The 16,006-nt window shown below is 33.6% G+C and overlaps 1 protein-coding gene and 1 pseudogene across 1 annotated transcript; both read left to right on the forward strand.

Annotated features, from left to right (window-relative positions):
* Positions 1 to 7,728: 7,728 nt before the first annotated feature.
* LOC113709606 (7-deoxyloganetic acid glucosyltransferase) lies at positions 7,729 to 10,246 on the forward strand. The gene is made up of 2 exons (XM_027232405.2): positions 7,729 to 8,376; positions 9,075 to 10,246. The coding sequence occupies exons 1-2, from the start codon at positions 7,857 to 7,859 to the stop codon at positions 10,025 to 10,027; spliced, it is 1,473 nt and encodes a 490-aa protein (XP_027088206.1). The 5' UTR covers positions 7,729 to 7,856; the 3' UTR covers positions 10,028 to 10,246.
* Positions 10,247 to 13,606: 3,360 nt separating this feature from the next.
* Positions 13,607 to 15,617, forward strand: LOC113709550 (7-deoxyloganetic acid glucosyltransferase-like; annotated as a pseudogene).
* Positions 15,618 to 16,006: the final 389 nt, after the last annotated feature.

Consider the following 16,006-nt stretch of genomic DNA (forward strand, 5'->3'; position numbering starts at 1 on the left):
TTTTGGTTTGATTATTTAGTTTTATAACTAAAATAACTAAGGTTTTGGTAAAAATCTACATTTTATGTTAAATTGGCTAAATATTGCATTTGATGGATTTTTATGGGAAAAACTTCATATTTTGTAGGTTTAATGATTCAATCATCAAATGAAGTGCATTGAGAAGATATTTGGATGATTGAAGATGGATTAAAGTGGGGAAAATAAAATATGAAGTGTAAAAGGAAGAAATGCAATTTGAGGACAAAAATCAAGAAAAGTCAGCTTTGACAACTCAGACATATTTTCGTATTTTGACTATATCAGGAGCTACAATAATCGGATCAAGGTGATCTTGGTACCATTTTGAAGCTAAGAGATATATCTACATTTGGTATGAAGACATCAAAGTCCAATTCAGCCGTTTTCTTGGTCAAAAGGTCGAAACACAGAAACTTATCTGGTTGGTCGAAAGCTGAAGCCCAGAATTGACCAGTCTATGGTATTTTGACCATATCTCCGTCCACCGATCTCCAAATTAGATGATTCTTGAAGCATTGGAACTCTAATTCAAAGGGCTACAACTTTTGTGTTTTGCACAAAAGCCAGTTCGGCCTTCATCATGGAGACAAATGCAGTTGAAGTGAGGTCAAAAGTAAAAACGTGTCTGGCAGCCGAATTTCTGTAATTTGCTCAGCCATTTTTCTCATCTTCACACTACTTTCCAGCTAGAGTTGGAGAGAAAACGTAGGCTGCACATGCTTCAGAAGACATAAGGAAGAGATATAGCCAAGGTTCCAAGTCAAAAGCCATTATTTTTGACTCCCTTAACAAATTCAGATTTGGAGAATCATAGCAGAAATTTTTGACTGGTAAGGGAAGGACTTTTCATCAGCTTATATGCAGGACATTGAGGAACATACGGGAGAAGCTTGGAGTCTGCAAAAATGTAGCTTTTCCATTCTCTTAGTATTAGTTTAGTTTAGTATAGAGTAAGATAGTTCATCCATTCTTGTTATTAGCTAGATAAAGAAGAAGATGGAGGATGAAGAAGGCAAGGAAGAAAGCTCATGTGACAAGGGTTGTATTCCTTCCAAATCTTTATTTTTTGTACTTGATTCTAAGTTTAGTTAATATACAAGTTCTGGAATTTATGTGTCTTTAAAGTTTATACCTTGGGTTCGGTTGAACTTTCTATGATTGTTAGTATTTATTATTTGGTTAATTGATTGCTATGATTTGAGCAAGTTATTTAGCACTTTGACTCTTTAAATCATGATTAATCTGGTACCATTAATTGTGATTATCTAAGGTGTTATTTCTACAATGAAAATTGAGATTTAACATTAGTTCAAGAAGTGCTAAACATAGGGAGTACACTCACGAAAGTAGAGGTGCACCTATGTGGTTTTTAGTGATTCATTTCATGTAATTTCACTGAAGAAATGAACTTGTAGCTAATTTCATAACCATGAGAATAGGTATGGATTAGTTATAAGTATAATTGATTCACTACGAAAGTAGGATTCAAATGTATTAGGAAATTACACCATAATTAGCCTAGATATAGTATTCAATGATCCAAATATAACACTTGCATGAGTAGTTAGGGATACCACAACCTAAGGAGCTTTTATTTGTTATTTTGTATAATTTCAGTAGGATAAATTTGTTATAATTCATTGATAGTCTAAATAATAGAGAAGCTTTAGTAATACCGGTAATTGTTCACTCTTCCCTGTGGGATCGACCCGATATATACCCTAACCTACTAGTTGATCTGTATACTTGCAGTGAACGGGTGTAATTCGGTATTTTTTAGCTTGCACGTATGTAAAATACCCGTCAGAGAGCCTTTCCATTAGTTGCCTATAAATATAGTGGGCCTGTGATGGGAATAAATGCACCAAACTAAGAGAGTTTTAGTGGGTTATTTGGGTTTTTCGGTCATTAAACCTTTTGTTTGGTAAAATATTTTGGGCTCTCTTGTGTTTTAAGTATTAGGTGTTTTGGGTTTATAAACACTTTCGTAAGGCATTTTTATACTCTCTTCTTTATAGTAAAATATTACTTCTCCTCCGCTAATGGACGTAGGTCAATTTGACTGAACCAAGTAAATTCCTGTATTCCCGTTTTATTTATTTTTGCTTTATTATTTGTCATTTGGGGTTATAAAAATTTCTTTCGTTAATTTTTTGGGGCCAGACCTAACATAATATAATAACATTGTATGGAAATCCATTAATTGCATCAAGATAAGCTTGTGTGAATGAGGTTAAACTCCAAAGTCCAAACTAGGAATAACAGAAGTAACTATTTTTTTTAGATTTACACCAAAATAAATATATCTTGGCAGGCACGTATCTCGCTACCAAATTTTCAAGGAGGAAAATACAACTTAGGGAAATTCATATTGTTTTTTCTTTTTAAATGAAAGCTCTATTGATCAATCAAAGCGTAGTCTAGAGGCTAAAACCCCATAATACAGCACAAGGTAATCAACCAACGACTGCCATCGAAAGGAACAAGAAAATACATCAAGCTAAATGGATTCTGGTCCAAGTTCCAACCAGTGTTTTGAAAACCGGATCTCAAGACCTTTGTAACAGAAGACCAATATAGTAACCATTGCACCATCATATCTTATTTGTTTTTTTTTTGATGACTTATATATATAAAACAAACATTCATATTTCTTTTTTCCATTTTTCTTACAAAATCTCATTCTCTCATGACTCTTTCTTTTTAATCTTCAACACACACTCTCTCTCTATCTCTCCTCTTTTTTTTGTTACTCCATTTTTAATCAAACCTCTTTAGTTTTAATTCATTGATGTTTTCTTCCATCTTTTTAATTTTGTTTTTATCCATTAAATTGAAAAAAGTTAAAAAAGAATTATTTTTCTTTAACCCAAATTATTTAATGCTACAACCACTCACTTTTATCTCATTTTTTGTTTCTTACCAAGTTTGCATTTCTATTTTCGATTCTCTTGATTTCCTTCGAACTCCAAACTTTCTTTTTTAAATTGCAATCTCTAAATCCCAAAGACGTAAATTAAAATTTAAGTTCACAATGTCAAATTCTCATAGATGTGAATTTTGTATAATTTCAAAATATTGTGATATTTTTGGGTTAGATTTAAGATTATTTTGGTAGATATAATTGAAATTGAAATGAAATTTATTTGTCTTAACTTATAATTTAAAAAATTTATTTTTGAAATTCCAAGTTATTCAAAAATAGTAAACTTTTCATCACATAAAGTTTTAAATTAGTCTATTGCATGTCTTATTTTTTGCATATATATATATTTATATAAATTATTTTTTAAAAAATTCATTGAACCGAGGTTGAACCGGCCGTCTGACCGGTTGAATCTCGACCCTTTCACTTCACCGGTTCAATTGACGGTCCGGGTTTTAAAACATTGGTTCCAACTAATGCTCAGTTCCCAGCTTCTTTTCGTCCTCTTCACTTTGTGCCATGAGAAAACTGCAAATCTAACATCATTCATGATCTTCTGAAGAACCACCTTCACTAGCCATAAGCTCCACCGAAAATGTAAAATGATTTGTGACCTTCCACACATAATATACAGTAGTGGATAATGCCAATAAACACAATCCATAATAAAAAGAGCTAGAATTATATTACCACCATACTAATTCATCACTCCAAACATAAGATCTCCCATATAATTAGAAGCACAAAGCTTGAACTTGCCTGCAAACTTTATATGATGAATAGGAACACTTAAAGAATGGGTGTTCAACTGTCTCCACCCCTATTCCGCATTACTTGGAAATTTATATTATTGGGAAAAAATATTCACATAACATGCACGTAAAATATAATTGATACTATAGTTACTGCTGTTATTGTTATTGTTATTACTACCGCGACAACTACAACATTTTGATGTCCGACAGTTAGCAACTTTCCAATCAGTAGAGAAGGAACCTGCATTTTAGACTCCTTAATGGTATTTTTGCCTTGATTAATAATATTATATATGTAACCAATTTGTGACTCGTTATCCTTGGCAATCAAGTCCAAAGCATGTAGAAGTGGTACCTTTGCCTTTGAAATCATTATTGCTCTAGTCCAAAGAGCAATTAGCTACGAAGTGGACCACTGTTAATCCTTTGTTCGTAGATGCCAAGCTTGGGCCCCTCCAAATAGGTGAAACAAATAGTAAATGTATATACAAAGATCTGTAGAAATAGGGGAAAAAAGAAAAGATTAAAGAAGGTTGAGTTAGAACATATATCTGTTGCTCGTAATGAAACTAACATTCATTTGGAGATTTGAGTTTTTGAAGTTTTTGTAATGAATGTATGATAATTAAAACTTAGCAAGTAATTAAATGGGGGACATAGTTTCCCCGAGAAATTTCTAATTTTGTGATAAATTTTAAAAAAATTCTACAAAAGGGGTGATTTTGGCAATGGATTCCGTCCGGGAGTCTTCGCATTCGTGAATGCGAGCTCTACTGAGCTCGCATTTTACGAATGCGAGGTTAGAATAGAACTCGCATTCGCGGAATGCGAGGTTAGAATAGAGCTCGCATTCGCGGAATGCGAGCTCTGCTTATTGAGCTCGCATTCCGCAAATGCGAGCTCTAATATACACTTGGCATAGTTGTATCATGTATGCACGTCTATTTTTTTTTTTTTTTTTTTGGTATTTTACTTCCTTGCCTTAAGTTGCCTGCAGATGTTTGTATTACAAATATATGGTATACTAAATATATAGTATGCACATTAATTTCTTTGGATTGCTTAAGGGTATATTGTTAATAATAGGGGGTTTAACCATAAATTATAACAATTATGAAGTAATATATATTAGAAAATTAACACAATTATGAATTTTTTTTTTGTAAAATTCAAATTTAATTAATAAGAAATGAAATAGGCAGTAAGCATTTACAAACGGAAAACAAAATCCTACAACAACTCTAGGACTCTACACCTTATTAAAAAAAAAAAAACTAGTTCTCTATACCTCAGAGAAGCTAAACAATCCTACAAATAAACTGCAAAATAAATCACAATAACGCAAATTATGCTAAGCTAATAAATACTACTGTGCAACAAAATTTTTGTCTTTGTCCCACGTGAAACTACAAAGTCAAGAAATCTGCCTAAACATTTTGTTAGCATTTTTCCAAAAGCAGAAGATGGAAAATTGCCCATTTGTACTGGGGAGTTCGTGATCTTTTCCTCATTCTAGTCTACTTACAATTCTTGGAAAAAGGAATACTCACATCTCAAACAACAGCCTGTTCATCTGCAGCGTCCCGCAGAATTCTAGAAAGTAGGTGGCAATATTAATTACGTTTCAAAATTGACTGCTGCGATAACTAATTCGATGGCGCTCCTTAGTGGGAGTTCGGTGTCGCTGAGCTCACTTGAGCTGAGCTCGCATTCACGAAATGCGAGGTCAGTGAGCTCGCATTCCACGAATGCGAAAACCCCTTTTGTAGAACAAGCTCCAAAAATCACCCCCGTTGTAGAATTCTTTTTTTTTTTCCATCATAAACTAAGAATTCACCCTAGTTTCCCCTCATTATGGAAATTTTCTTTTTAACAAATTAAATGGAGCACAACATCAAGTTACCATTTATTTTCTTCTTTCTTTAAGCTAATTATGGTATGGCTAGTTTTGGGTGAGGACACATATGAAAGCGTACCTGATAGAAAATCTCCAAATGAGTTAAAACCTGAACTTTGAACGTTCGATATTGGACAAGAATTCGTGTTTAAAACCAGATGGTACAACTGAACGAGGAATAGGTCTTTTGCAGGTATACGCATCTTGCAAAGAGTCCTTGACATTTGGTTACACAAACCAATTTATGAAATCATTCTATTGCATTTTGGCTTTTTTTTTTCTTTTTTAGCACAACAATTACATAGTATTCATTGACTATTCAAATGAATTCATAAAGAATCTTTCAACCTATTTTCTTAAGCCGGCACAATAGAATTTGGAAGTCATTTTCAGGCCACGACTCAAATCTCGTACTCCAGCGTTCAAAAATGCTTGATTTTGAATAAAGTAGGCAAACCAAAAACTGCTACTTCCTTTGACGCAATTGTTCACTCTTGCGTGGCTGTTGAAACTTTAATGAAACGGTGCCTTTTCTCTAGACAAATATACATATGTCGCTAACTTCTTTTTTTACAATCTTAATCTATTAGTGTAAAGAAAGTGCATTTTTTTTTCAACAATCTTAGTTTTTTTTTTTGGGAATCTTGTTTTATTATTGTACTTCTGTGTTTTATTGTGTCGCTTTTAGGCAAGAATTTAGACTCCTATTGATGACACGTATAGTAAAGGGGATAACCCCAATAATTCAACTGAAAGAAGAAAAGAAATGTGACTAGGCCTAATTGTCGCTACTCAAGAACTATACTATTTTATATACCGAATATGCCAAAATGGACAGTCCTGATTCCTCCAAATGGCTTTCCACAAATGAGTCGTGTTTCTATTCTCATTGATGATTTAAAAGCCTGATTTGTGGATGTAAGAAGTTCTAGATGACAAATACCGTAACAAATATCCGTCAGCAAACTTTCAGATCTTGGAAGATAGCTAGTTGTATTTCTTGTCCAGGTCCGCACAAGCATGACACCAAGAGGTCTCAATCTTAGTAAATAGAGCGAATGTCATATGTGGTCACTAAATGATTTAGGTTTTTTTTTTTTTTTTTTGGCTACTAAGCTTTTTGTTTAACCAAAAGCGTCATTCAACTAAATAGAACATACATTTTGTGAAGGAAAAGTATATGTTTTTATTAGTTGATTGATTAAAAGTGAAGCTATACACTAGCTGCGTAAATAAAAGTATATATTTTTATTAGTTGAATGACTATATTAGCTAAAGAAAAAGTTTAGTGATCAAAATAAGGAATTTCAAATAGTTTAGTGATTTTTTCAGCAAATTTTTTTTTATTAAATATGTCTCCACTGTGCACGACCATTTGAAAAAAATATGAAAGGGTGACAAATAGGTTGTCTTGACTGATTCAATTAATGTGTAAATTATAAATAAACTTCTTATACATAATCTCCCTGATTCAAATACTGTAATATAACCTTCTTATGATTTTATGCAAATTAAAAAAAGGACGTAAATCACACCTCGAATGATGGTTACATTGTTCAACGAAATGAAGTAATTGTAATTGTCAAATTACATTTTATACAACAAAGTGAACAAATTGTAAATATGGAATGACAAGCTCCATAACTAAATGAAAAATGCAAGTATTAAAATAATAAGATGTTGCATGTATATGAACCAAGTGTGAGTACTAGATAACCGGATCTACAATCAAAGGAACAAATTACATATACACTATCACTGTCTATATATATATATATATATATATATATATATATATATATATATATATAATTAATCTTTAAATTAAATGGATGTGTCACAAGTTAGAATAGAAAAGGACATTGATTTGATATGCCTAAGGTGAAGTTATAGATGCTGATTTCATTGCTTATTTGTGGTAAAAACTTTTCCTTTCAGCACATCACTCTCTTTTATCTCATATATGTCATATATTTTCTAAAAAATCAATTGCAATTCACACAAAACCTCAATCTGAGAGTAAAAAAACAGACAAAATCTGACGTAGTCAAGGAATGACTCACCCCAATGTCCAAATTATTGGCTTAAAATAAGGTAGACAAATCAAAGTTGATACTCTAAAAACAACTATTTTATATCTGTTATCCGCATATGGCAAAAGTACGATAACACAATAAATAATTCCGTATTCAGTTGATTAGCCATTTCCAGTACTGGTGGAAGGAAACTAGAAAGCTGCAGGTTCATCAAACAACCTATGGATCAAGTGGAGCAGCTCCGTCCTCATGTACTCATCTTCCCTTTCCAAGCGCAGGGGCATGTGAATTCCATGCTCAAGCTAGCCGAGCTTCTATGCCTTGCCGGCATCAATATCACCTTCCTAGTCTCCTACAACATCCACAACCGTCTCCTTCGTCACACCGATGTTGTATCACGGTTTAGCAAGTATCCCGGATTTAATTTGGATCACTATCCCGATGCATATGATGAAAGCAAGATACATACAGCCCAGCAGATCATGGAATTGTCTAGTTCTCTGCAGTCAGTAGTAAAGCCATTTTTGAGAGAATTCGTGTCCAAAGATCCAGCACATGGTACCGGGAAGAATAGGCCCCGGTTCTCAAGTATCATAGCAGATGGGATCTTGAGTTTGGCCCTTGATGTTGCTGAAGAGATTGGCTTGCCCTTGATTTATTTTCGAACGATTAGTGCTGGTGCCTTTTGGACTTACTTTTGCATCCCTCAATTGGTTGAAGCAGGCGAATTACCCTTTTCAGGTATGTAACTTAGTCTACACAAAAGATTAGTCTTTAACTAGTAATCAAGGAACACTCTCTATGTGTGTGTAGACAATTAAAGTCATATTTTTTCATAGAGAATGGTTTTACACTTTTGGAAATGTTATGAAAATAAAAATGTATAGATAAATAGTTATATGGACGTCACCTAAAACTATTGGGTGCACGCCATGTCCACGTATTTAACACAGAAGCACATGCTAGATTTTGTACTCAATTAATTAGGTGGTGCAAAAATAAGAAAATTGAAGATTTCTTTTTAGTTGTATTACTTTGTCTTTTATTTCTAGTCTAGTTAGAGGTGTAAACCAACCTAAACAAGTTGAACACTTTAGTATTCAAACTTATTTAATTATTTTGATGAATTTGAAATTTTGTTCAAGTTTGATTTGTTTATTTCTTGAGCTGAACTTGAACAAGCTTTTTGTGAGTCGAACTTGAGTCGAATTCGAGTAGTTTGAATTTTTTACATATAAATTTTACTTATATGCTAATCGGGTTGAGCTCAAGCTGAGTTTCAAAGTTTATCAACAATAAATTTCTGTTCAAACTTGATTTGATTAGCTAGTGAACCAAATTCGAATAAGTTCTTATAAAGTCGATCTCGATTTAAGTATCAAATAGTTTGATTCGTTTTTCAACTATAAATCTAGTTAATATTGAAAATGTTTTTGCAGGAGATGACATGAATATACGAATAGAAAATGTAAAGGGCATGGAAGGATTTTTAAGGCGTTGTGATCTACCCAGTTTCTGCCGTGTTAGTGACCTAACTAGCCCAGATTTTAGTTTCTTGTTGAGAGAGACCCTACAAACACCTCGAGCCAAAGGGCTCATCCTCAATACATTTGAAGATTTAGAAGGGTCTATACTGTCTCATGTTCGAACTTATTGTCCGAACTTATACACCATTGGACCTCTCCACGCACATTTAAAGACTAGGCTCCAACTCCAGGTAGCAAATTCAAACAACTCAAATTCAAACTCGAATAGCTTGTGGCAAGAAGATAAAAGCTGCATAAAATGGCTTGACAATCAGCCACCAAAATCGGTGCTTTATGTGAGCTTTGGGAGCATTACTGTAATCACAAGAGAAAAACTCCTTGAGTTTTGGCATGGTATAGTGAATAGCGGGGTAAAATTCTTGTGGGTCATCCGTCCAGACTCAATCAAAGCAGAGGCTGGAGATGATGTACTCAAGACTACTAAGTCAACTCCTGAAATGGAACTGGAGGAAGCTACTAAGGAAAGAGGCTGTATGGTAGGATGGGCCCCACAAGAAGAGGTGCTGGCCCACCCTGCAATTGGTGGATTTTTGACACATAGTGGATGGAATTCAACTTTGGAAAGTATAGCGGAAGGAGTGCCAATGATTTGTTGGCCATATTTTGCTGACCAACAACCAAATAGTAGGTTTGTGGGAGAGGTTTGGAAAATAGGGTTGGACATAAAGGACACTTGTGACAGAGTAATTGTGGAGAAGGCGATCAAGGATCTGATGGTGGAAAGAAAGGATGAATTCTTGCATAGAGCTGATGAGATGGCCAAAATGGCAAGAAAGAGTGTTGAGGAAGGTGGATCCTCCTTTTGCAACTTGGTTCGTTTGATTGATTACATAGTTAAGGGCTAATATTAACAAATCATTGCCATCAGATTTGTCTATCGGGGTTTTGTCATCATTCTTAAATTTGTGCGATGGGCATGCAATAGAAAATTTGAGGGCTAGCAATCCATAGTTGTTGTTTACTTCTTTTTCCTGTTTTATTTGACAGATGCCCTTTTTTTTATGTATGTGCTAGAAGATGATCTTTCCTGAGAATAATTCAACATAGGAACCACTTTTTGTGAACCTTTGGATGGAGACATTTCATAATGCAACTCTTTAGGCTGTTTAAGTAAAGAAAGTTTAGGTTCATAATTTCTATGTTGAACAACAACTGGTGTATAAAACCAGAACCATGGTACAACTGGGAGAGGAAAAGGTGCAAGGAGTCCTTTGATAATTCGTTATGCAACTCAAATTATGAAATTATCACCATAAAAAAGTTCAGAAATAGTTCATTTTGAATAAAGTAGGCAAACCAAATATTGCTACTTCCACTGAAACGACTGTTCTCTCTTGCATGGTAGTTGAAACTTTGACGAAACAGTGTCTTTTCTCTAGACAAAAGTATACATGTTGCTGGTTATATTTGTTTCGTTTGGATTAACTGTTTATGGAGTTGTTTTTGAAAAATTTTATGGAGCTGTTTTTGAAAAATTTTACTGTAGTAGTGTATATGAAAAATTTTTACTATAAAATTTTTTTGAAACATTTGGTATATTGTATGGATGAGATGTTTTTTGAGTTAATTTTATTTGTGTATTATTGTAGGATTGTATTTGAAAAACTTGTTTTTGAAAAAATGGCCAATCCTTCTTTCGCAATCTTAGTTTACTAGTGTACTTTTGTGATTGATTTTTTTCACCATTTTTTAGGGATTTAAGAAGTGAGGGGAGGGATTTAAAAAGTGAAGATGGGAAAGGAAAATTTGAATACGAGCCTTCTTGGTAGTGTGTTTTGTTGTATTGTTTTTAGGCAAGAGATTGGATTTCTATTGATGATGAAAGATTGTATTCTACACGTATAGCAACGTTTTGAAATCCATACCTGTTCATTGACTCAAAAAGGTTAATGGTTAGTGATTCGATCGTTAAACCAGTCGTTATTGACTTGTGATGTCACAATTATTCAAAAAAATACTAATAATATAAATTAAATATTTAAACTATGAAAAATGATTAAATGAAAATAAAAAATAGCAAAAAAGAAGAAAATACTAACAATTCAAAAAGAACATGGACCACAAAATTTGAATTTGAATTTTGAAATTCAAATTTTACATATGTATCATGCATTCAATCATGATAGTACATACATTATCAGTATATATAAGACTACCTCTATTTTTTTTAACAAAAATTAGAGACATTGGTAAAATGTACTATATAAATAACTTTTGTTTCTTGAAGGGTTAAAAAGAGTATAAAAAGAAAGTATACGAGTAATAAATGTATAAATATTTTTTGTGAGACGATTGAAGATAATATGCAGTGGTAATTGGCTGCCATTTAATATAGATTATCATTTAATGGTGGAAATTTGACTAAATTTGAAAGTTGTGACATCAAATACAGCAAGAGTAAAGAGACAACTGATGATCTCAAATTGTCCCGATTCATTGTAGTTTAGCGCTTGAACTAATGGGTCAATGATTCTTTTTGGTTCCATCCTCCCGGCTAGGGTGCCTAACCGGACCAAACAGATGACTGGTTGACAATTCAATCATTTCAACCGCCCAATCTAGTCTGAGTTTGAAATCCATGACATAGGGTATAGGGAATAAAGCCCAATACCACAACCAAACGAAGAAATATAATATGACTAGGTGTAACTGTCACCATTTTTCACTTTGATAATTTTTTAACTTTTTTTTATTAAATCTGAGTTTCTTCAGATTTCAATTGCCAGATCTAGAATTTCTTGGATCTATTCGTTAGATCTCATCATAATATCTAGACTTGAAGAAGTTAATCAGCAGATCTGACGATTGGAAGCATATACAGAGATGTCTGTGGAGTTACAATTATTTTATCTCATTTTTTAAATTAGGAACTTTATAATATAACTGTTATTGTTCTTCAGATCTGGAGTATCCTTTTTTCAGATCTGTTCTTTGATATTTGTATATGTTTGATGATGTAATTTCTGCCATTAGTGCAGATTTTAATAAAATTATGATATTTTACAAAAAAAAAAAAAAAGGTGTAATTGTCATGCTCTTTAATTTTTTTTAAAAAAAATTTGTCATGCTCTATAATGATATTATTATAGTCAATATGCCAAAATCGACCGTTCCCATCCAATCCATTGCTAGCAGCCAGTTTGCCTGATTCCTCATAGTCCTTCTCCATGAATGATTCATGTATCTATAATTGTACGTCATTGATGATTTAAATGCTTGTTTAGTTAATGCAAGAAGATTGTTTTTCAATTCTTGTCCGTCGAAGAAAATTATCTCGATGTTAGTAAATATGTCTTCGTTGGGGCACAAACATATGAAAAAAAAAATACAGAAGGGTGAAAAATATGGTGTCTTGATTAATTCGTTAATGGGTAAACTACAAATAGTTTCCTTTGCTTTCAGTTATTGCTACCTAACCCTTCTATCGTTTCAAAAATTGCAACATAACTCTCTTTGTGGTTTTTTGAAAAGTAAAACTTGGAAGAAACCCACCAATGATGGCTGCCTTATACAGAAAAATGAACTAATTAGAAGTGTAAGCATAAATTGACAATTTGTACAACAAATGAAAAATGGAATTATCAAAACCAAAAGATATTATAGATATATGAACAAAATGTGAGTAGTAGTAAATCAGGAGATCTACATTCAGAGTAACAAACTGCACAGATAACGACAAGAAGAACAAGATTTGCAAATATATAAACAAAGTATAAATACCAAATAACAATATATCTCATGAAAAGAGCAAAGTGTTTGGATTTAATACGCAGCAAAAGCTAAAGGTATTACTACTCATGATGTCAGTCAATTTCTACACTACATAAAATTGTATAGGAGTTAAGTGGCATTTTCAGACCGTAGGATATTAGGTGATGATAAATCAAACCAGGAGGGCTAAAGTTTAATTTAATCTTAATTTGTTTACAGAGAAAATAAAAACTCGTGGCGTAACAATATTCAGCCATAGCATAAATTATGTAAAAGAGATATGCATACCTCGGAAGTAAAAATAGAGGAGGACATTGATTTGATAAGCCTAAGGTAAAGTTATAGATGCTGTTTGGATTGCTAAAATTTTGGAAAAACTTTTTGAAATTTAGGTGTGATATATTTTTAAAGCACTTTCTTAGTTCTTTACGGCACATAGATTATATTCTGAAAATTGCTACAGTATTATTTTTCTAACAACCCTTCTGGAAAATGCAATTCAAACGAAACCTCTATTTAAAAACAGGACATAGGATATGATGCTCTCAAACAATGACTCATCCTAAAGCCAAAGTTTTTTTCGTTTTAAAAAAGGTAGATAAATCAAATTTTTGTACCATGAATGTATAGTAGTATATCATACTTATATGGCAACAGCACAACAATTAATACAATGATTTCCTCTTTCAGGTGATTAGCAACTATCACTACCAGTGGAAAAAACTAGCAAACACCCTTCTCAGAGCTATTGTTTTGTGCTAGGCTAGCTGCAAAAAGCGGTTCATCAAACTACCTATATGGATCAGGTGCAGCAGCTCCATCCTCACGTACTCATCTTCCCTTTCCCCGCACAAGTTCATGTGAATTAATTCCATGCTCAAGCTAGCCGAGCTTCTGCGCCTTGCTGGCATCAGTGCCACCTTCCTGGTCTCGTCTAACATCCACAACCGTCTCCTTCGTCACACCAATGTTGTACAACGCTTTAAAAGTATCACGTATTTCATTTGGATCATCATCCTGAAGCATATGATGAAAACAAAGTACATACACCCCAGGAAATCATGGATATGTATACTGGTCTTCAGTCGATAGCGAAAAAACACTCTTGAAAGAATTCTTGTCCAAAGATCCGGTAGATGGTAGTGGGAAGAACAGGTCCTTGTTCACTGGTATCATTGCAGATGGTATCTTGAGTTTGGCCCTTGATGTTGCAGAAGAGATTGGCTTGCCCTTAATTTATTTTCGAACGCTAGTGCAGGCTCTTTTTTGGCCTTACTTTTGCATCCCTCGATTGATTGAAGCAGGTGAATTTCCCTTTTCAGGTATTTAACTTACTCTATTCCAATGACTGATCTTAATTTACACGACTCTGAAAGATTGATTACATGAGCGTGTCTATTCCAACACATAAGCACGGTTAACACAAAAGATCACGCAACGGAACTAAAACTATCATATTGAATTTTGATAAACCAAGAAACAAACTTACAATCCACAATTGAGAAGAAGAACAAGGCCATTAAATAGGGCACTAGACTAATTAATTCCTAGATGGACTCTACTGTGAGTTACACTTCCATGTAGACAACTTTCTAAGTATCTATGCAATTAAATCCCACAACTTTCACAATTAAACCCAACACAAACTTGACATCAACATGTATTATACTTAAAACCCTAATCAATATAAAATTTTAATTATCTTGGTTTAATATTGTCAACAAGCACATGTTACAATTTCGTACTAAATAATTAATTAGGTGGCGTGTAAAAATTTGCTTTCCATTTGTTTCGTCTTTTATTTCTATTCTAGTCAACTGCTAAATTTTGTTGCAGGAAATGACATGGATTTACCCATAGCAAATGTTAAGGGCGTGGAAGGACTTCTTAGAAGTCGTGATCTACCAAGTTTCTTCCGTGTGAATGACCTGACCAGCTCAAGTTGGTCAGTTTCAGTTTTATGCTGAATGAAACCCTACAGACACCCCAAACCAAATGACTCATACTCAACACATGCATTTGAAGATGTAGAAGGGCCTATACTCTCTTTGTACACAAATTGGACCGTTTCATGCTCATTTAAAGACTAGACTCCGACTTCAAGAAGCAAATTTAAACAACTCGAACTCGAATAGCTTATGGGAAGAAGACAGAAGCTGCATAAAGTGGTTTGACAATCAGCCACCAATATCAGTGCTTTATGTGAGCTTTGGGAGCATTACTATAATCACAAAAGAAAAACTCGTAGAATTTTGGCTTCAATCGTGGTGGGGCTAGGGGATGATGGAGAGGAGACTTCTAAGTCACATTCAACTGCTGAAATGGACCTAGAGGAAGCCACTAAGGAAAGAGGCTGTATGGTAGGACAGGCCCCACAAGAAGATGTGTTGACCCACTTTGGTGGATTTTTGACTCATAGTGGATGGAATTCAACTTTGGAAAGTATAGTGGAAGGAAAGCCATTTGTTGGCCATATTTAGGAGACCAAGAACCAAGTAGTAGGTTCGTCGGTGAGTTATGGAAATTAGGGTTGGACGTGAAGGACACTTGTGAAAGAAAAATTGTGGAGAAAATGATCAGGGATCTGATGGTGAAAAGAAAGGATGAATTCTTGCAAAGAGCTGATGAAATGGCCAAATTGGCAAGAAAGAGTATTGAAGAAGGGGCTTCCTCCTTTTGCAACTTCCTTCGTTTGATTGATGACATGGTTAAGGGTTAACATGAACAAATTATTCGCATGAAATTTATGTGATTCATGTACCGATGCTTTTTAATTTGATTATTGGAGCAAAGGGCATGCAATAAAAAAATTTATAATTAGCAATACATAATTGTTTGTTTGCTTGTTTTTCCTGTTTTATTTGACAGATGCCTTTTCTTTCTTTCTTTTTTTCTTTAAATTTGATTTTTCTGTTTTTGTTAGAAGAACGTCTTTCCTGAGGATAATTCAACATAGGAACTGCTTTAGTCAAACTATGGATGGAGACATACCATAATGCAACTTTTTAGGCTGTTTAAGACTTCAAGTAAAGAAATTTAATCTTTTGTATATATTAGCACTCCGACTCTTGCGCTTTCAAATGATACGTACTTTTTTTTTATTTTCTTAATCA

This window comes from Coffea arabica, chromosome 9e (assembly GCF_036785885.1).
Source record: "Coffea arabica cultivar ET-39 chromosome 9e, Coffea Arabica ET-39 HiFi, whole genome shotgun sequence".
NCBI lineage: Eukaryota > Viridiplantae > Streptophyta > Magnoliopsida > Gentianales > Rubiaceae > Coffea > Coffea arabica.

What these genes read in the sequence shown, in the direction of transcription:
- LOC113709606 (XM_027232405.2), top strand. Translation starts at nt 7,857, where the DNA reads ATGGATCAAGTGGAGCAGCTCCGTCCTCATGTACTCATCTTCCCTTTC. An exon ending in AGGCGAATTACCCTTTTCAG is followed by an intron (nt 8,377 to 9,074) that starts GTATGTAACTTA and finishes ATGTTTTTGCAG; the next exon opens with GAGATGACATGAATATACGA.